At 43.3% G+C, this 20,676-nt stretch overlaps 1 protein-coding gene across 2 annotated transcripts in view; it reads left to right on the forward strand.

Annotated features, from left to right (window-relative positions):
• The window catches only part of LOC139449819 (exocyst complex component 1-like), a 36,275-nt gene that overhangs the window by 783 nt on the left and 14,816 nt on the right, over positions 1-20,676 (forward strand). Inside the window, exons 2-16 of one of the 2 annotated variants that reach the window (XM_071231360.1) lie at positions 139-279; positions 917-1,050; positions 1,449-1,544; positions 1,990-2,053; positions 2,778-2,974; positions 3,387-3,512; positions 5,030-5,131; positions 7,515-7,647; positions 8,941-9,050; positions 10,153-10,302; positions 12,622-12,727; positions 14,436-14,578; positions 15,606-15,716; positions 17,211-17,290; positions 20,241-20,300. In XM_071231360.1, the coding sequence (XP_071087461.1) occupies positions 156-279; positions 917-1,050; positions 1,449-1,544; positions 1,990-2,053; positions 2,778-2,974; positions 3,387-3,512; positions 5,030-5,131; positions 7,515-7,647; positions 8,941-9,050; positions 10,153-10,302; positions 12,622-12,727; positions 14,436-14,578; positions 15,606-15,716; positions 17,211-17,290; positions 20,241-20,300 (1,736 nt within the window). In that variant the 5' untranslated portion in view covers positions 139-155. The remainder of the gene's footprint in view (positions 1-138; positions 280-916; positions 1,051-1,448; positions 1,545-1,989; positions 2,054-2,777; positions 2,975-3,386; positions 3,513-5,029; positions 5,132-7,514; positions 7,648-8,940; positions 9,051-10,152; positions 10,303-12,621; positions 12,728-14,435; positions 14,579-15,605; positions 15,717-17,210; positions 17,291-20,240; positions 20,301-20,676) is intronic. The other variant, XM_071231361.1, reaches the window with a different exon arrangement.

Raw genomic sequence — 20,676 nt, forward strand, 5'->3', positions numbered from 1 at the left:
TGCTTCCTGAAATATTTACTTTTAACTTAACAGTTTTGTCTGGTGCTATAGGCCTATATTGTATTTGTGATGAATGATGTTTCAAAATGCATCATATTATGATGAATATTCCTATAAGCTATGTCTGTTCTGATGCAGATTGATGACACCTGACGATGGCGGCCATAAAGCACACACTGAACCGTGACCTATTCCTCCCCAATGATGAACGATTGATAGGTCTGATATATGTGTTCAAGGCCCCCAAAAAGAAGAAAGGGAGTTTCCTCTGTGCTGTCCGTAAGTTGTGTATTATCAGAGACAGGAATTAGCATGAGATGTGATTGAGAGTGTACTCCATGATGAGATCGGTGCTTTAAAGGCCTTCTATGATTTTATCACAATTTTAATATTTCAAAGCATTTAATACACTAAAACTGTATCATCAAGAAAGGATGATTTCCAGACTAAACAGGGTCCTCAATTCTCTCACAATCTTATAATCCAAACATTTATGACGTTACATTCACTAAACAACACATTTTGTCATAGGTTATGCTACACAACTGGGAACATGTTTCATTGTTCTGTCTCTGACTGACTCGTGAAGTTTCCAGGGTAGAAAAGGTCTTCAGCAACCCATACTTGCCGTAAAATGCGACTATGCTTGTCGTAAAAGGTGACTAACGCGATTGGGTGGTCATCAGGCTCACTGACTTGTTTGATACAATGTCATTGATCCCAATTGCGTAGATCGATGCTCATGATGTCAATCACTGGATTGTCTGGTCCAGACTCGATTATTTTACAGACCGCCGTCATATAGCTGGAATATTGCTTGGTGCGGCGTTAAAAAACAAACAAACAAACAAACAGTTTCTGACTAATGTTGTGATGAAGTGTGAATTTGTCCCTGAAGTGTATAGGCTTGTTTCAGTGAACCAAGCAGAGAGCCCGGTACAAGCCCGTGTGTATCAGGTGAAAAAAGCCGACAGAGGAGAGTCATACAAGAAGAAACTGTCATGGCTGCTCAGAGACCTCAAGATTGTTGATGGAAAGAATGCTAACAAAGTAGGAATGTCATGTTTGGAAAACAGTTACTTAAATATTATGAGTTAATAATTTGGAAATGTTAAGTATATATTTTATTTTGAGAGTGAATGATAAATATATTATGTTCAATGCACAAGATGTTTATTTATTCACAGTTTTTAGTTTCCATTCAAACTATTATAAACTGTTGTACTCAAAAAAAAGTATTTTAAAACAAAGGAATAATGTTCTTGTAAAGTGTGGTAATTTCAATCTTAGGTGAATCAATTTTAAATGTTTTGTCTTTGGACATTAGATTCATCACAATTTGTGCATCTGATAGTAGTGCTCTGGTACAGGGTAGTGTGTTTAAAACAGTTCTCCCTGTGTTTGTTTATGTTGCTTGATCAGCCTCTAGATGACTGATGTTATTTCAGGAGACAGCTGAATTTGACCTGAACTTTGAGAAGCTGTACAAATGGGTGGCCAGTAGTATTGATGAGAAGGAGACCTTCATTGCCTGTTTGTGGAGGGTAGGTAACTCATGGACTACATGACTACTCGTGACGACATTGACACTGTACCCTACAGACTGTAAATAATCGAGTCTGGACCAGACAATAGCTGGAATATTGCTGAGTGCGCCGTTAAGCAACAAACCAACAAAATATACATCTAAAACATTATTTCATAGTTTTTGAGATGTCAAAATATATACTCAATTTCGGGAAAACCCCAATAGAGTTATAAATAGAGGAGTGAAAATTTTGGTTACCCAATGAAAAAATGTAATAACCCAATTAAATAGAAACTCAATTGCTCAAATAGTTATCCGGAGTTTTGCAATATTGCTTCAACAGAGAACATTAATCATCGAGTCAATTCATGTTTTTTTCTGTTTTTTTCCTTTATTAATTAGTATATATTGTTATGATCATGCATTATTCCTCATCCTGCCTATGAATGTTTCTCTTTCAGCTGAGTCAGCGATATCTGATACAGAAGCCTGAGTTTGTCAACGTCCCGCCAGGGCTGCTTGAAGGTACGTACACGAGTTTCCTGATTCATTATTGTACTGGGGCAGTGTGGGTCAATGTGTGAAGCAGATCTGGGGAGAATAGGTCTTCAGCAAACCATGCTTACTGTAAAAGGCGACTATGCTTGACCTAAGAGGCAACTAATGGGATTGGGTGGTCAGGTGGTCAGGCACGCTGCATGGATCGATGCTCATGATATTAATCACTGGATTGTCTGGTCCAGACTCGATTATTTACAGACCGTTGTCATATAGCTGGAATATTGCTGAGTGCGGCGTTATACAACAAACCATATGTAAAGGATATAGTAAAGCAATATGGGCCTAGCACAATGACTATTGCAATCATTTGTAAAATCCCGTGAAGATCTGGTCAGAATCGCTTATCATAAAAAGGTGACAAACAGGATCAGGGGATCACGCTGGCTTGCCTGTTGATGCATGTCATTGTATCAGAATTGCGTAGATTGATGTTCATGATGTCAGGATCATCTGGTCTAGACTTGTAATTTACAAACTGCGGAAATATAGGTGAAATATTCATCATTTTTACATAAGTACTGTGATCTTATGTTAACTTATTCAAATTGCCAAAGTCATCCCGCTGTGATAACTTATGGAATGAAGTCGTCACTATTCGCAAGAGTTATTGCTGTTGTCATGTTAAATTTTACTCGCTCACTTTTGGATAAGGCCCCAGATTTCAGAGTTCCATGGTTCATGTCCCCAGATATCACTGCCCCTCATGACCAGAACCAGAAGTCGGAGGGCGGGGACGACATCTCCATCGAGGACGAGGACTACCAGGCGCTGTCCTCCAAGGAAGAGTCGGACCTGGAGCTCCTCATGTCCGAGTGCAAGGTGGCCATCAGTAATGCAGAGACCTTCACTGACCAGCTCTCCAGGCAGCTGTCCGTCCTAGATGGGGTGAGGTCAACACATGGCTATGGGTTTTTGGAGGCAAAACGTGCATTTTTCTTATGGATTTTCAGAGGCAGATATACAGCCCTAGATCTGGAGCAAGTAACAAAATTCCCAAATTGGAACATTTTTGGATTCAGGTTATTGTTTAAACAACCTATGTTGCAGTCAGAATGTGTTCACTCCCCACTGACCCATGCGCCTTTTTCCTCCAGTGGATTGGTTACACTTTGACACATGAATGTTAGTTGTTATGTCATTGTTCTGTGACATGGATTTTCATTTTCCACCCTTTAGATTGTCTAAGAGCTCCAGAGAAGCTGGACATTTGAGAAAATTCTGAGGTTATGGCATACAAATACACATAATGAATGTCTTGACTTCATAATTATGTCTACATCTATTCCCCGTCCCCCAGGCCAACATCCACTCCATCATGGGGTCGGAGGACCAAGTGCTGAACCTGATGCGGCTGCTGGATGAGGGAATCCAACAGGCTGAGAGGATAGAGCGCAAGCTGGACTCGTATGACAACATACTGCTGGTAGGTACAGAAGGATGGGAAATCAGCTTGATTTGAGTGCAGGCAATTACTTTTAAAAAGTTCTTGTGGGAGGTTATTTAACAATTGTGCTTAAATTGGATTTCAAATTCCCAAGTTCTAATAATATAACAACAACAATAATAAACAGAAATGAGTGTCAACCAAGCGAAGTGCCATATTAATTCAGCCCAGACTCTATCTGAACGACCACTGCATCGAGTTTATGTGCAGTGTGTTGAGAAGTTCAGCAATCCTGCAGAGTCCTTCGCCTGGATGAAGTCGTCTGGCCTGAAAAGTGAAACAGAAGGCTTTCTGTTTACTGCTCAGGACCAGTCACTTCCCACTCGAAACCGTCAATGTGTGATTTTGCATCAAAATATTAATATGAAATATAGATTATTTAATGAATTTAATGAGACTGTCCAACACATTGTCAGTGGATGCCCAACTTTGGCACAAACACAGTATCTTGACTGACGAAATGGAGTGTCTCGATCATTTTATTACCGTCTTCGCCAGGCTTGTGGTTTTGACGCAGAGGTCCATCCATGGTACAACCCAGAATATGTTGAGGGTGTCATGGAAATGATAAATACAAAATTCTTTGGAATAGGCCCATATACAGCCTTAGACAAATCCAATTCAATCATTTATATCATTGAATTTTCTGTCGCTTTTGACACTAATGTGATTGACAAGATTCAGGAAAAACATGTCAAGCATACAGACCTTGCTTTTGAAATGTCACGCTTGCATCCCAAGTACAAAGTTGTTGGACTCCCCATTGTTCTTGGTGCCTTTGGTTTGGTACCTCCCAATCTGTTGACTGACATGGGGAGAGTACCTGGGTTTGCTACCAGGAATACAGCCCTTCTGAAGTGGATGTTCATGGCGCTCTACTTTTATTACCACGGTCAATAGATCAGTGATCACTCGATTTTCATTCTCAGCTCCCTGGGGAGTATAAAACCCATGCTGCCTGTGAGGTGCTAGAAGGTTAACAGCCACATTACCATTTCATCCCACCGTGTAATAATCCTGTTGTGTGTGCACCATACCCATCCTCATTGTTTCACCAAAGTACACATCTAGTGGTGCCACGTACCTGCACCACTGTCGTCTTGCCTCCCTCTTAAGGGGGCGCACCATGTGTAACTACATCCCAAAGCAGCAGAATAGGTCTTCATCAACCCATGCTTGCCGTAAAAGGTCACTATGCTTGTCATAAGAGGCTCATGATGTTAATCACTGGATTGTCTGGTTCAGGCTTGATTATTTACAGGCCGCTGTGTTATAGCTGGAATATTGCTGAGTGTGGCATTAAAGAGCAAACAAACAAAGCAGCATCATACCAAATTCACTCGTTCATCTATGTATGTCAGTCACAGGAAATGGAAATGGACTGTGTTACTTGTATTTAGTGGGTATTAGAATAGATATTGCATTGTGGGTGTAGAAATCCCAGCTTGTGATTGGCGGGTGCAGAAATACCTTCTTGTGATTGGTTGTTCATGCAGAATGTGAAGGAGCAGATGGAGGTGATGCGGGACAAGGACATGCTGGTGAAGATCCGGAACATCAACCATCAGCAGCTGCTGGAGGAACTGGAGAGAGTGGTGGTGTGTATAGCTTGTATAGCCTGTCTGGAGAGAGTGGTGGTGTGTATAGCTTGTATAGCCTGTCTGGAGAGAGTGGTGGTGTGTATAGCTGGTATAGCCTGTCTGGAGAGAGTGGTGGTGTGTATAGCTTGTATAGCCTGTCTGGAGAGAAGGGTGGTGTGTATAGCCTGTATTGCCTGTCTGGAGAGAGAGGTGGTCTGTATAGCTAGTATAGCCTGTCTGGAGAGAGTGGTGGTGTGTATAGCTAGTATAACCTGTCTGGAGAGAGTGGTGGTGTGTATAGCCTGTATTGCCTGTCTGGAGAGAGTAGTGGTGTGTATAGCCTGTATTGCCTGTCTGGAGAGAGTGGTGGTGTGTATAGCTTGTATAGCCTGTCTGGAGAGAGTGGTGGTGTGTATAGCTGGTATAGCCTGTCTGGAGAGAGTAGTGGTGTGTATAGCTTGTATAGCCTGTCTGGAGAAAGTGGTGGTGTGTATAGCTAGTATTGCCTGTCTGGAGAGAGTGGTGGTGTGTATAGCGTGTAAAGCCTGTATGGAGAGAATAGTGGTGGGGTGTATAGCTTGTATAGCCTGTCTGGAGAGAATGGTGGTGGTTTTAAGCTTGTTTACCCTGCCTTCAGAGAGTGGTGGCAGGTATAGCTTGTATAGCCTGTCTGGAGAGAGTGGTGGTGGGTATAGCCTGTGTGGAGAGTATGGTGGTAGGTATGGCTTGTATAGCCTGTCTGGAAAGAATGGTGGTGGGTATGGCTTGTATAGCCTGTCTGGAAAGAATGGTGGTGGGTATGGCTTGTATGGCCTGTCTGGAAAGAATGGTGGTGGGTATGGCTTGTATAGCCTGTCTGGAAAGAATGGTGGTGGGTATAGCTTGTATGGCCTGTCTGGAAAGAATGGTGGTGGGTATAGCATGTATAGCCTGTCTGGAGAGAGTGGTGGTGGGTATAGCCTGTCTGGAGAGAATGGCAGTGTGTATAGCAGGCAAAGAGGATGACCGTGTGTATAGCCTGTCTGGAGAGAATGGTAGTGTGGAAAGAACGGCAGTGTGTAGCAGGCAAAGAGGATGGCAGTGTGTATAGCAGGCAAAGAGGATGGCAGTGTGTATAGCAGGCAAAGAGGATGGCAGTGTGTATAGCCTGTATGGAGAGAATGGCAAAGAGGATGGCGGTTTATATAGCCTGTATGGAGAGAATGGCAGTGTGCATTGCAGCCAAAGAGGATGGCAGTGTGTATAGCAGGCAAAGAGGATGGCAGTGTGTATAGCAGGCAAATAGGATGGCAGTGTGTATAGCAGGCAAAGAGGATGACCGTGTGTATAGCCTGTATGGAGAGAATGGCAGTGTGTGTAGCACGCAAAGATGATGGCAGTGTGTATAGCAGGCAAAGAGGATGGCAGTGTGTATAGCAGGCAAAGAGGATGGCAGTGTGTATAGCAGGCAAAGAGGATGACCGTGTGTATAGCCTGTATGGAGAGAATGGCAGTGTGTGTAGCACGCAAAGATGATGGCAGTGTGTATAGCAGGCAAAGAGGATGGCAGTGTGTATAGCAGGCAAAGAGGATGGCAGTGTGTATAGCAGGCAAAGAGGATGGCAGTGTGTATAGCACGCAAAGAGGATGGCAGTGTGTATAGCAGGCAAAGAGGATGGCAGTGTGTATAGCAGGCAAAGAGGATGGCAGTGTGTATTGCAGGCAAAGAGGATGGCAGTGTGTGTAGCACGCAAAGAGGATGACAGTGTGTGTAGCAGGCAAAGAGGATGATGGTGTGTACAGCAGGCAAAGAGGATGGCAGTGTGTGTAGCATGCAAAGAGGATGACGGTGTGTATTGTAGGCAAAGAGGATGGCAGTGTGTGTAGCACGCAAAGATGATGACAGTGTGTGTAGCACGCAAAGAGGATGGCAGTGTGTGTAGCAGGCAAAGAGGATGACGGTGTGTATTGCAGGCAAAGAGGATGGCAGTGTGTGTAGCAGGCAAAGAGGATGGCGGTTTGTATAGCCTGTATGGAGAGAATGGCAGTGTGCATAGCAGGCAAAGATGATGGCAGTGTGCATAGCAGGCAAAGATGATGGCAGTGTGCATAGCAGGCAAAGATGATGGCGGTGTGCATAGCAGGCAAAGAGGATGGCAGTGTGTATAGCAGGCAAAGAGGATGGCAGTGTGTATAGCAGGCAAAGAGGATGGCAGTGTGTATAGCAGGCAAAGAGGATGGCAGTGTGTATAGCAGGCAAAGAGGATGGCAGTGTGTATAGCAGGCAAAGAGGATGGCAGTGTGTATAGCAGGCAAAGAGGATGACAGTGTGCATAACAGGCGAAGATGATGGCGGTGTTTGTTGCTGATAACCATGGATATAAGAGAGGTGGGATTCGCAGGCTGTGCATATCTGTTATAGAACCAGCTTGACCTTGACGTAAAGCATGTGGACGCCTTAGTGAATGGTGACCTGGCGACACCCAATGGAATCTACGAGTGTACAAGGGCAGCACAGGCGTTACTCAAGTGCATGAATGCAAACATACACCCAGGTAATGGGGATTGTCTCCCCCTAGTTGTCAGAGCTGTATCTTGTTGTATCTTCCTCAGAAATAAGCTCCTTGGATCTGTTACATTAAGCATCAGGTACTTGGATCTGTTACATTAAGTATTGGCTCCTTGGATCTGTTACATTAAGCCTTGGCTCCTTGGATCTGTTACATTAAGCATTTGCTCCTTGGATCTGTTACATTAAGCATCAGGTAATTGGATCTGTTACATTAAGCATTGGCTCCTTGGATCTGTTACATTAAACATCATGTACTTGGATCTGTTACATTAAGCATTGGATCTGTTAAATTAAGCATTGGGTACTTGGATCTGTTACATTAAGCATCAGGTACTTGGATCTGTTACATTAAGCATTGGCTCCTTGGATCTGTTACATTAAGCATCAGGTACTTGGATCTGTTACATTAAGCATCAGGTACTTGGATCTGTTACATTAAGCATTGGCTCCTTGAATCTGTTACATTAAGCATCAGGTACTTGGATCTGTTACATTAAGCATCAGGTACTTGGATGTGTTACATTAAGCATCAGGTACTTGGATCTGTTACATTAAGCATCAGGTACTTGGATCTGTTACATTAAGCATCAGGTACTTGGATCTGTTACATTAAGCATCAGGTACTTGGATGTGTTACATTAAGCATCAGGTACTTGGATCTGTTACATTAAGCATCAGGTACTTGGATCTGTTACATTAAGCATCAGGTACTTGGATGTGTTACATTAAGCAACAGGTACTTGGATGTGTTACATTAAGCATCAGGTACTTGGATCTGTTACATTAAGCATCAGGTACTTGGATCTGTTACATTAAGCATTGGCTCCTTGAATCTGTTACATTAAGCATCAGGTACTTGGATCTGTTACATTAAGCATCAGGTACTTGGATGTGTTACATTAAGCAACAGGTACTTGGATGTGTTACATTAAGCAACAGGTACTTGGATCTGTTACATTAAGCATCAGGTACTTGGATCTGTTACATAAAGCATTGGCTCCTTGAATCTGTTACATTAAGCATCAGGTACTTGGATCTGTTACATTAAGCATCAGATACTGGTCATCTTTTATAACATATTCAATATAGAGAATAAGAAATGCTACACTACACTCAAACACTGTTAAAATGTGTGAAACACAACTCTCTTGCTCAGTCGCTTGCTTGTTACTGGTTTTTATTAAAATGCTGCCAGACAAATCAGGTTACATTTGTGACCAAGATGATCCTCCAAGCCCCGACTGAGTTGTAATGCCTTGTTTTGTTCCCCTGCCAGCGGTGAGGAGGATGGCGGCAGTGGAGGAACAACAGAAGAGGTTCAGCAAGCTGTCCGTCAGTTTCTCCAAGCGGGTGGCCCACCACCTCAACAATCTCTTCATACACCAGGTCAGTCCACATTGTAGTGTAGTCAGTGTCCCAAATATCTGCCTGCCCCCCTGCCCATGGTTGGTAACTTTTCTGTTGGGCTGTCTGAAACTTCCTCTTCCTGTCCACCTGTCAGGCAGATAATTTTAACACTACTTATGTATTCTGTTTTATCATAACTTCATTTAGATTTTCAAGTAATTGTTTGCATAACTTCAACTGAATCAAGATATGATGTGTCTCTTATTGTTCAGGATCTTTCACTATATAATGTCTGTGTGCAGGCAGGACACTCTGAACATGGGCAGGCAACACTTATGGGTTCCGACTGTCTTTTTGTTTTGTAAAAATTATTTCAAACACTGAGGGTACTGTTATCAGGTGCAAAGTACTGTCCTACATTATACATTTCCATTGCAAGGCATCCGTTATATTTCTGCTTATATCTTTAGATTGGTAAATGTGTTTTTTTGAGATTTTCATTTGTTCATTCTTTACTGGGGAAAGGGATATAATGTCGGGGGATGGAAAAGGCTACAAGTCTGCATACTGATAATACATAGCAATACCCCACCAAAATGTTTGAAATTCTGCAAGCACTAACGATAACTTTAACAGTCACAATACTGGTCAGGGCTAGTGACAATATCTATTTTGTTACATTATGTTCATGTAAGACACAGATTTAGGGTTAACGTTTCCATTTGTACTTTCTGACCCTTGAACATGTTGAAGATCTGGGTTAGAAATGGCCTTCAGCTTGTGGTAAGAGTTGACTAACGGGAGCGGATGATCAGACTCACTGACTTGGTTGATGAATGTCTTGTATCCCAACTGCTCGATGCTCATGATGTCAATCACTGGATTGTCTGGTTCAGACTTGATTATTTACAGACCACCATCATATAGCTGAAATATTGCTGAGTGCGGCGTTAAACAACAAACGTACAAACAAACTTGTACTTTCTGGAACTGTGAAAATAGATTTTTATACATTTTGTCTGGCTATTATGAGTCATTGTGGAAATATGTCAATGAGAGGTGTATTATATTTACTGATTGTCACTATGATTTTTCAAATAGCTATTAATTGTGATGCTCTGCATTGTCTGTTGGACCACAGGGTAACGAGTTGGGAGAAACACTGAGTCGTTTCTCGGGGGAGCTGAAGATGCCAATCCATGATACGATGCAGAGGGAGCTGGTTGTCTACGCAGACCTGATGCTGTGGCTGAAGAACACTGACCTCCCTGTGTTTGAGGAACTGACCAAGGTATGACCACCTGATCCAGGTGTGGGGAGTGAGAGGGTGAAGCTATGATCCAGGTGTTGGGAGTGAGAGGGTGAAGCTATGATCCAGGTGTGGTGAGTGAGAGGGTAAAGCTATGATCCAGGGGTGGGGAGTGAGAGGGTGAAGCTATGATCCAGGTGTGGGGAGTGAGAGGGTAAAGCTATGATCCAGGTGTGGGGTGTGAGAGGCTGAAGCTATGATCCAGGTGTGGGGAGTGAGAGGGTGAAGCTATGATCCAGGTGTGGGGAGTGAGAGGCTGAAGCTATGATCCAGGTGTGGGGAGTGAGAGGGTGAAGCTATGATCCAGGTGTGGGGAGTGAGAGGCTGAAGCTGTGTTCCAGGTGTGGGGAGTGAGAAGGTAAAGCTATGATCCAGGTGTTAGGGAGTGAGAGGGTGAAGCTGTGTTCCAGGTGTGGGGATTGAGAGGGTAAAGCTATGATCCAGGTGTGGGGAGTGAGAGGCTGAAGCTATGATCCAGGTGTGGGGAGTGAGAGGCTGAAGCTATGATCCATGTGTGGGGTGTGAGAGGCTGAAGCTATGATCCAGGTGTGGGGTGTGAGAGGCTGAAGCTGTGTTCCAGGTGTGGTGATTGAGAGGGTAAAGCTATGATCCAGGTGTGGGGAGTGAGAGGGTGAAGCTAGGATCCATGTGTGGGGAGTGAGAGGCTGAAGCTAGGATCCAGGTGTGGGGTGTGAGAGGCTGAAGCTGTGTTCCAGGTGTGGTGATTGAGAGGGTAAAGCTATGATCCAGGTGTGGTGAGTGAGAGGGTAATGCTATGATCCAGGTGTGGTGATTGAGAGGGTAAAGCTATGATCCAGGTGTGGGGAGTGAGAAGGTAAAGCTGTGATCCAGGTGTGGTGATTGAGAGGGTAAAGCTATGATCCAGGTGTGGGGAGTGAGAAGGTAAAGCTATGATCCAGGTGTGGGGAGTGAGAGGGTAAAGCTATGATCCAGGTGTGGGGAGTGAGAGGGTAAAGCTATGATCCAGGTGTGGGGTGTGAGAGGCTGAAGCTGTGTTCCAGGTGTGGGGAGTGAGAGGGTGAAGCTATGATCCAGGTGTGGGGAGTGAGAGGGTAATGCTATGATCCAGGTGTGGGGTGTGAGAGGCTGAAGCTGTGTTCCAGGTGTGGTGAGTGAGAGGGTAAAGCTATGATCCAGGTGTGGGGTGTGAGAGGGTGAAGCTATGATCCAGGTGTGGGGAGTGAGAGGGTAAAGCTATGATCCAGGTGTGGGGTGTGAGAGGGTGAAGCTATGATCCAGGTGTGGGGTGTGAGAGGCTGAAGCTATGATCCAGGTGTGGGGTGTGAGAGGGTGAAGCTATGATCCAGGTGTGGTGAGTGAGAGGGTAAAGCTATGATCCAGGTGTGGGGAGTGAGAGGGTAAAGCTATGATCCAGGTGTGGGGTGTGAGAGGGTGAAGCTATGATCCAGGTGTGGGGAGTGAGAGGGTGAAGCTATGATCCAGGTGTGGGGAGTGAGAGGGTGAAGCTATGATCCAGGTGTGGTGAGTGAGAGGGTAAAGCTATGATCCAGGTGTGGGGAGTGAGAGGGTAAAGCTATGATCCAGGTGTGGGGTGTGAGAGGGTGAAGCTATGATCCAGGTGTGGGGAGTGAGAGGCTGAAGCTGTGTTCCAGGTGTGGGGAGTGAGAGGGTGAAGCTATGATCCAGGTGTGGGGAGTGAGAGGGTAAAGCTATGATCCAGGTGTGGGGTGTGAGAGGGTGAAGCTATGATCCAGGTGTGGGGAGTTAGAGGGTGAAGCTATGATCCAGGTGTGGGGAGTGAAGAGGGTGAAGCTATGATCCAGGTGTGGAAAAAAAGTAATTTTAAGTTTGAAACCTATTCACAAAATATGAATATTTGTCAAATTACAGTGTTCACACTATTTTACTCTTCCTTTTCATCATGACATGGGCACTAAGATTCTGAATGATGACAGGGTTAGAAATTGGCACTAGTCCTATAGTCCTTGCCAAACTGCCCAATAGTAAAGGTATCCTAAGGACTTGTAGAAATTTGCCATTTTTAAAGGTTTTGCTATATGTTATCATTATAAGGACTAGTTGATTGAAACTGTTAGTTTCTACCGCTGATTTATTTATTGACGAAATATTCTGACAGGTGTAAGTACTTCACATGAATCCAATGTTGACAGGCCGAACGCGTGCATTCTCAAGACGTTTTGCTGGCATCACACCTCTCATTATAACGTGACAAATCACTATCAAATAAAGCTGTTTGAAAATAGGTGTCATTCGAAAATAGGGTACTTGATGATATCTACTGTATCCTGTGTTGACTAGGTGTACACAGTCAGCATGAATAAGATGTACACACGGGAATTACAAGACTTCCTGGAGAATGCCAAGCAGAGACTTATGGGAAAATCTGAAAAGGGAAGTAAATACGGTAAGATGTCACTATTAGTAAATGTTGTGTAGCAGTGTGTGGAGTCGTCCCACAGATGACAGCCTTACCTTGTGAGTGTAGCAGTGTGTGGAGTCATCCCACAGATGACATCCTTACCCTGTCAGTGTAGGCGGGCGTGGCGTCATCCCACAGTTGACATCCTTACCTTGTCAGTGTAGCAGTGTGTGGAGACATCCCACAGTTGACATCCTTACCCTGTCAGTGTAGGCGGGCGTGGCGTCATCCCACAGATGACATCCTTACCTTGTCAGTGTAGCAGTGTGTGGAGACATCCCACAGATGACATCCTTACCTTGTGAGTGTAGCAGTGTGTGGAGTCATCCCACAGATGACATCCTTACCTTGTGAGTGTAGCAGTGTGTGGAGACATCCCACAGATGACATACTTACCTTGTGAGTGTAGCAGTGTGTGGAGACATCCCACAGATGACATCCTAACCTTGTCAGTGTAGCAAAGCGTGGAGTCATCCCACAGATGACATCCTTACCTTGTCAGTGTAGCAGGGCGTGGAGTCATCCCACAGATGACATCCTTACCTTGTCAGTGTAGCAGTGTGTGGAGTCATCCCACAGATGACATCCTTACCCTGTCAGTGTAGCAGGGTGTGGAGTCATCCCACAGATGACATCCTTACCCTGTCAGTGTAGGCAGGTGTGGCGTCATCCCACAGATGACATCCTTACCCTGTCAGTGTAGCAGTGTGTGGAGTCATCCCACAGATGACATCCTTACCTTGTGAGTGTAGCAGTGTGGAGTCGTCCCACAGATGACATCCTTACCTTGTGAGTGTATCAAATTCACACATGGCAAGATAAGGTGTAAAAGACCTTGAACCGCCCTTGTGTAGCTTCTATGAGGTACCACCGGCCTTCTACTGTCTCATCCCACAACTTAGGGTGGGTTGTCAATAGCTGATGGTAACTTTAATTTTGACCTGCTTTAATCATTTTTGCTGCAGCCGACAATCACTACACATTAACCTCCATCAATCTCTGCTGCCATATAATAATACAGACTTGTTTTAAATCTTGGACAGTTTAGCGGCTGAGGTGGTCATTAAAGCTGTTGTGATAAGTGAAAAATAACCACTGCATTATGCACGAGTCCTGTGTCATTCTGGTTGAGACGAGGTTCCTGCTATGTCTGTCTTAGTCACCTACACTGGGTCTTCGGTTGTTAATCCATCTCTTCCTTGATTGGTGGACAACAGGGGTATAAGATGCTGCAAGCATGAATAGCAATGCAGAGTTGCCTCCCTTAGTTGTGACACTAATACGGATCAAGAGGCTGAAAGACTTGGTTGTTTGGTGGTCGACGATGTGGGACCTTGCTCATAATATCAAGCACTGGTTTGTCTGATCCAGATTTAATTATTTACAGGCTGCCATCATGTTCCTGGAATATTGCTCAGTGCTGCGTTAAACAACAAACAAGCAAGCTTCAATCTTTGTTAACATGATTACAATGGCGTACAGTGTTGTAACCATGGTAACGGAAACACTTTTCTGTTAATACTGTGTTAAAGCTAGCTCGCTCACACTCCAGTTAATACATTGTTCTGGTGATCAAATTCTACGGAAACTGATCAGTGGAAAGATGGTAGACAAGTAACATTTGTCGAGGACCTTGTCCTACTCCTGCTGTTGTGTGTTGAGTACTAACTGTGAGGCTCTCTCCACCCTACAGCCACACTAACCAAGCTGTCTGGGTCCTCCACCAGTCTGGGGAAGATCTCCGAGCTCCGGGGGAGATCCTCCTCCATGCAGAGCGTGGACAGAGCATCGCTGGGCTCGGACCAGGACCTGGCTCAACGTGGACCCTTTGAACAGGTGAGGCGCTGGTGTAGAATACGGAGTGGGACTATTACTGTGTAGAATACGGAGTGGGACTAGTTCTGTGTGAAACTACAGCTGCAACCAATGACTCTGATGTGTAAGGCATACTCTTGGCTCTCACACTTCATCAATATAGCATGCGGTAACGCATGTCTCAAAATTTATGGACATTTTTAATAAACTTAAGTTTTGCACTTACACAATGTTTTTTCCCTTTGCAAAAACATTACCAGCTGATCGCTGTGAGCATGCAGCACCAGAAATACCAATCAACAAAGTCCTATGAAGTGATGGGATTCTACTGTTACACATTTTCATTGATATATCTGGACTTATGTTTGTATCACATTTAATGAATTTTGGTAAAAGAATCATTCGATATTGTTTACATTAATTTCGGCGAAATCATGTGTGAAGTGATCGGCAGATTGCACAACACACCGTTATTTACAGCAACCACGGTCAGATTACCCCTATTGACGCCTTGAAATGAACTCAGTTGACAGGGACAGGGAATAGTAGCGTTGTAGTGAGGGATCACTGTATGATGTAAGATAATGTCTCCTACTCAGAGCTCCAGATAACTTTTTGAGCAATTGAGTTTTTACTCTAGTGTTTTCTTTTAACTGGGTTATTACATTTTTCATTGGGTAACCTATATTTTTTAACTCATCTATTCATCACACTATGGTCTTTTTCCCAAATTATTGAACATTTTAAAATTTCAATAAAATTAAATAATGTTTTAGATGTATAACTGTTCTAAATATATATGCTTGACTCGGAAAGTAAATTAGCTCGTAATTGTGTTTTGGAAATTAGCTCCTTTGTATGCATGCTTGAAAAGCTTAATTGGGTATTTACATGTGCTGTTTTTATACATTTGAGTTTTTCATTTACTGCTTGAGTTCTGTACGCAAGTCAATTGAAAGTAATTGGGTTTTGAATATTTTTTTGGGTATTTTATACAAATACGCTGCTTATCTGAGGCTCTGCTTACTGACTGGCGTTGTTCCTGCAGACGCTGGAGAAGGTGCTCAGTGAACTAGAGCGGGTGTGTGTAGCGGAACAAGACTTCTGCTACAAGTTCTTCCAGCTGATCGAGAAGACGCCATCAGTGTCAGATGCAAAGGTGATTACATTACTTGATACCAGACCCTGAAGAACCAGGGTAGAATAGGTCTTAGCAACCCATAGGAAGCTCTACAATGTCGACACAAAAAGAATTTCATCAGTCTTTGCCAAACTTTTAACATTCTAGCCTGATCTTGTCTAGTGGCATTATATGCATTAGATGTTTGCTACCCCTAAAGATTCTATGTAACACTCCTGTGATTCAATGTAACACACCTGTGATTCTATGTAACAGACCTGCAATCCCATGTAACACACCTGTGATTCTATGTAACACACCTGTGATTCTTTGTAACACACCTGTGATTCTATGTAACACACCTGTGATCCTATGTAACACACCTGTGATTCTATGTAACACACCTGTGATCCTATGTAACACACCTGTGATCCTATGTAACATACCTGTGATTCTATGTAACACACCAGTGATTCTATGTAACACACCTGTGATCCTATGTAACACACCTGTGATTCTATGTAACACACCTGTGATCCCATGTAACACACCTGTGATCCTATGTAACACACCTGTGATTCTATGTAACACACCTGTGATTCAATGTAACCAGGGTCTTACCTTGACCTACAAAACTGCGGGTCCAGGGAACACCAAGTTACTAATTTCAAGGGTCCTTATAGGAAATAAGTGGTCCTGCAAGTAATGAAATAGTATAGTGTAGTCAACTGTAAAATTTCATAATTACTTTAATTAAAGGAACTTTAAATTTCATGTCAAGAATTTAGTATGATGAATAGTATTATGCATCCCATATATGCAATATATATATTTTATGCGTCCATTATAAACATTTGTGTGTACTGGATGCACATTTCTGTTTTGCATAAAAGCCTTGTAACACACCTGTGATTCTATGTATCACACCTGTGATTCTATGTAACACACCTGTGATTCTATGTATCACACCTGTGATTCTATGTATCACACCTGTGATTCTATGTAACACACCTGTGATTCTATGTAACACACCTGTGATTTTATGTAACACACCTGTGATTCTATGTAACACACCTGTGATTCTATGTATCACACCTGTGATTCTATGTAACACACCTGTGATTCTATGTATCACACCTGTGATTCTATGTAACACACCTGTGATTCTATGTAACACACCTGTGATTCTATGTAACACACCAGTGATTCTGTGTAACACACCTGTGATTCTGTGTAACACACCTGTGATTCTATGTAACACACCTGTGATTCTATGTAACACACCTGTGATTCTATGTAACACACCTGTGATTCTATGAAACACACCTGTGATTCTATGTAACACACCAGTGATTCTATGTAACACACCTGTGATTCTGTGTAACACACCTGTGATTCTGTGTAACACACCTGTGATTATATGTAACACACCTGTGATTCTGTGTAACACACCTGTGATTCTATGTAACACACCTGTGATTTTGTGTGGCACACCTTTGACTCCATGTGGTATACCTGCTTGATGTGTTCTAGGGGTCCCCCGGGCAGCACAATGTCAGTGCTGAGGACGACAGTGAGGTGTGGACTCTAAGGAACCCGTCAAATGTAGCAGAGTAAGTAGGAACAAATGGCTGCTGCTTTCAAAACTGACACTGTTCTTGTTTCTTCAGACCGACAGATGCCTGCATGTGTACAGCATGGGGGTCCCAGGAATGTCCCTGCTGGCATGGTTGGCTAAGTGTGGATCAGGGCAACCATTGATATGTCATGGTGGTGCTGTGTGGGGTAGGGGCACATGGCTTGATTGTGCTGTGTGGGGTGGGGGCACATGGCTTGATTGTGCTGTGTGGGGTAGGGGCACATGGCTTGATTGTGCTGTGTGGGGGGGGTGGGGGGGGGGGCACATGGCTTGAGGTTCTGTTTTGGGAGGGGCACATGGCTTGATGGTGCTGTGTGGGTAGGGGGCACATGGCTTGATGGTGCTGTGTGGGGTGGGGGCACATGGCTTGATGGTGTTGTGTGGGGGCACATGGCTTGATGGTGCTGTGTAGGGTGGGGGCACATGGCTTGATGGTGCTATGTGGGGTGGGGGCACATGGCTTGATGGTGCTGTGTGGGGTGGGGACACAAGGCATGGAGGTGCTGTGTGGGGTGGGGGCACATGGCTTGATGGTTCTGTTTGAGATGGGGGCACATGGCTTGATGGTGCTATGTGGGGTTGGGGTACATGGCATGGTGGTGCTGTGTGGGTAGGGGGGCAAAGTTTGGCATGTCATGAGGTTGAGGAGTGGGGTAGTTAGTTGTATGCAGTGAGGTTTGGATGGAAAAAGGATAGAACAGCGTTTTCTAATTTTGATTCGATTGACAGTGTGTATGGTGTGTTTACTAAGGGAAGTTGCTTCCAAGGAAATAAATTTTGTCTCGGGTCACAACAGACTGATCTGGTTCTTCAAGGATTTGGTTGCAGCATTAGCTCATGGTAAACATGGTGAAAGTAGATGACACTATTTTGAACAGTGAATTGTTTTTTAAAAATAACATATTCATTACGGTATTAGATCTGAATAACACCTCATATGCAGAATTCTATGTTTGAAGATTATACAGATTTATTTTAAAATAGTAACCATGACAATGAAGCATCATGCAATGAAGCATGTGAAATGCATAAAAGGATCTCAGTGTACCTGTTATCAAGTTGTTGTGCCCTGAGGTGGTTCACTGTACCCATGACTGTGTCGACATGTATAATGCACGGCAGTAATCCTCACCACTAGAGTCACATAGTTACACATATATACTCTCGGAAACTTAAAAATAATTATTTTTCAAATGTCATGGCTTATCTGGAAATCTGACCTGTCAAAACATTTTGGGACAAGAAAACTGTTAACACAGAGGTCCCAATAAGTTCACTTGCAGCCCATGAATATTTCACATCTGTAACTAGTTGTGAAGAAAATAATATTTGTTTATTTGATTGATTAGCTGGTATTTTTCAAGGGTATTGTGACACAGCATGTTGTTTTGGTGACTTCAAGGACGGCATGATTATCAATCCAACACTCTTTCCTAAACTAACTTCTGAAAATGTATAATGGAAAATATATGAAGCTTATGCATGTGACAAGAGCGTGAAGATCAGTGCATGGAATACAGACAACTACATGATCATGAAACGTTTAAGTTTGATGTCAGATATGTGCATTGATAATGCATGATGTGATGTATGGTGTAATGCATGGTGTGATGAATGATATAATGCATGATGTGGTGCATGATATAATGCATGGTGTGATACATGATATAATGCCTGATGTGATGCATGGTGTGATGCATGATATAATGCATGGTGTGATGCATGATATAATGCAAGGTGTGATGCATGATATAATGCATGGTGTGATGAAAGATATAATGCATGGTGTGATGCATGATATAATGTATGGTGTGATGCATGATATAATGCTTGGTGTGATGCATGATATAATGCATGGTGTGATGCATGATGCATGGTGTGATGCATGATGCATGATATAATGCATGGTGTGATGCATGATATAATGCATGGTGTGATGCATGATATAATGCATGGTGTGATGCATGATATAATGCATGGTGTGATGCATGATATAATGTATGGTGTGATGCATGATATGATGCATGGTGTGATGCATGATATGATGTATGGTGTGATGAATGATATAATGCATGGTGTGATGCATGATATAATGCATGGTGTGATGCATGGTATAATCCTGCTTCCTACGGCGTATGCATGCAAGCCCTTGTTCCTGTCCTCCAATCAGATCACTGTCACAACCTACTCATGGTAACATTAATGTTACTCATGATGTGAAACACTTTCACGATCTGATCGATCACTTTCACCTTGTGATGTACTGTGTCTCTGCTTCCTTTAACATCCTGAACGATTCAGCTGAATATTCATTTCATGTTTATTATCATGATAACAGAAGACTAGTTTGGAAACTGCATCATTTTCAAACTAATCTTGAAATATGTTTGTCAGTTAACAGTTATTAACGTGAGGACTCATGTCAATCAACTTCTTGAGGTCAGACTGTTGGGAGTCATATTCCACATGCATTATTTAGCCCACATGAGAAGATTGACATGAGTCCAGAGCAGTGACACCATATGGAGAAAGCTTCACAAGCATGAAAGGACAACAGCATATAACTTCAGAAAATAAGCAGCAGGATTGAAAAAAACCTTCTCACTCTGATTTATTTTTCCACCTGAATTTGCTATTTTTGAGGTTGGCAGATCTGTAAATCAAGCAAAAACATGTAAGGCCCAACTTGACAACTGTCTGTTGGGGTATTAACAGTGAGGTCATATTTCCCTGTCTACTCCTCATCACTGTCAGTCATATGGTGTCACTACTGTATATAATCCTTGATTGTTCATATCATTAACATCATTTAACATTGTTACCCATTTACACATGCTGGAGCTGCCTGTTGGTCAGACTGTGTGACAGGTCATCCAAGGTCAAGGTCGTGGTCTGTATTAAGGGAACTTGGTGATTCTTTTTAGGGATTACTTTATGGAGAATCTAGGGGAGGGGTTGCTGCAGAAACGATCCACATCACAATTGTAAGTACTGTGTTGTCAGCCCATCTGGTTACCATGGTTACAGTATGTCCTCCATTTGCTTTTTTGGTGGATTAGAACACGCAACCCGAGCCTCCTACCCTGATTTTCTGCAGCACATGTTGCGAGTGTATTCTGTAAGAATCTATGCACAGTCATGAGGTTTTTCCAGCATTCCTTTGTTTTTAGCTTCTTTGTGTATTTGGATCCCTGTCACAACAAAGTTGTGAAAATACATCAATCGACCCATAAAGATCCGGGGAAGAATAGGTCTTCAGCGATAGGCGACTATGCTTGTCGTAAGAGGCGACAAGTGGGATCAGGTGGTCAGGCTCATTGACTTGTCTGATGCATGTCATCGTATCCCAAATGTGTGGAT

The sequence above is a fragment of the Haliotis cracherodii genome, unplaced genomic scaffold (assembly GCF_022045235.1).
Source record: "Haliotis cracherodii isolate W230 unplaced genomic scaffold, xgHalCrac1.p SCAF_8, whole genome shotgun sequence".
Taxonomy (NCBI): Eukaryota; Metazoa; Mollusca; class Gastropoda; order Lepetellida; family Haliotidae; genus Haliotis; species Haliotis cracherodii.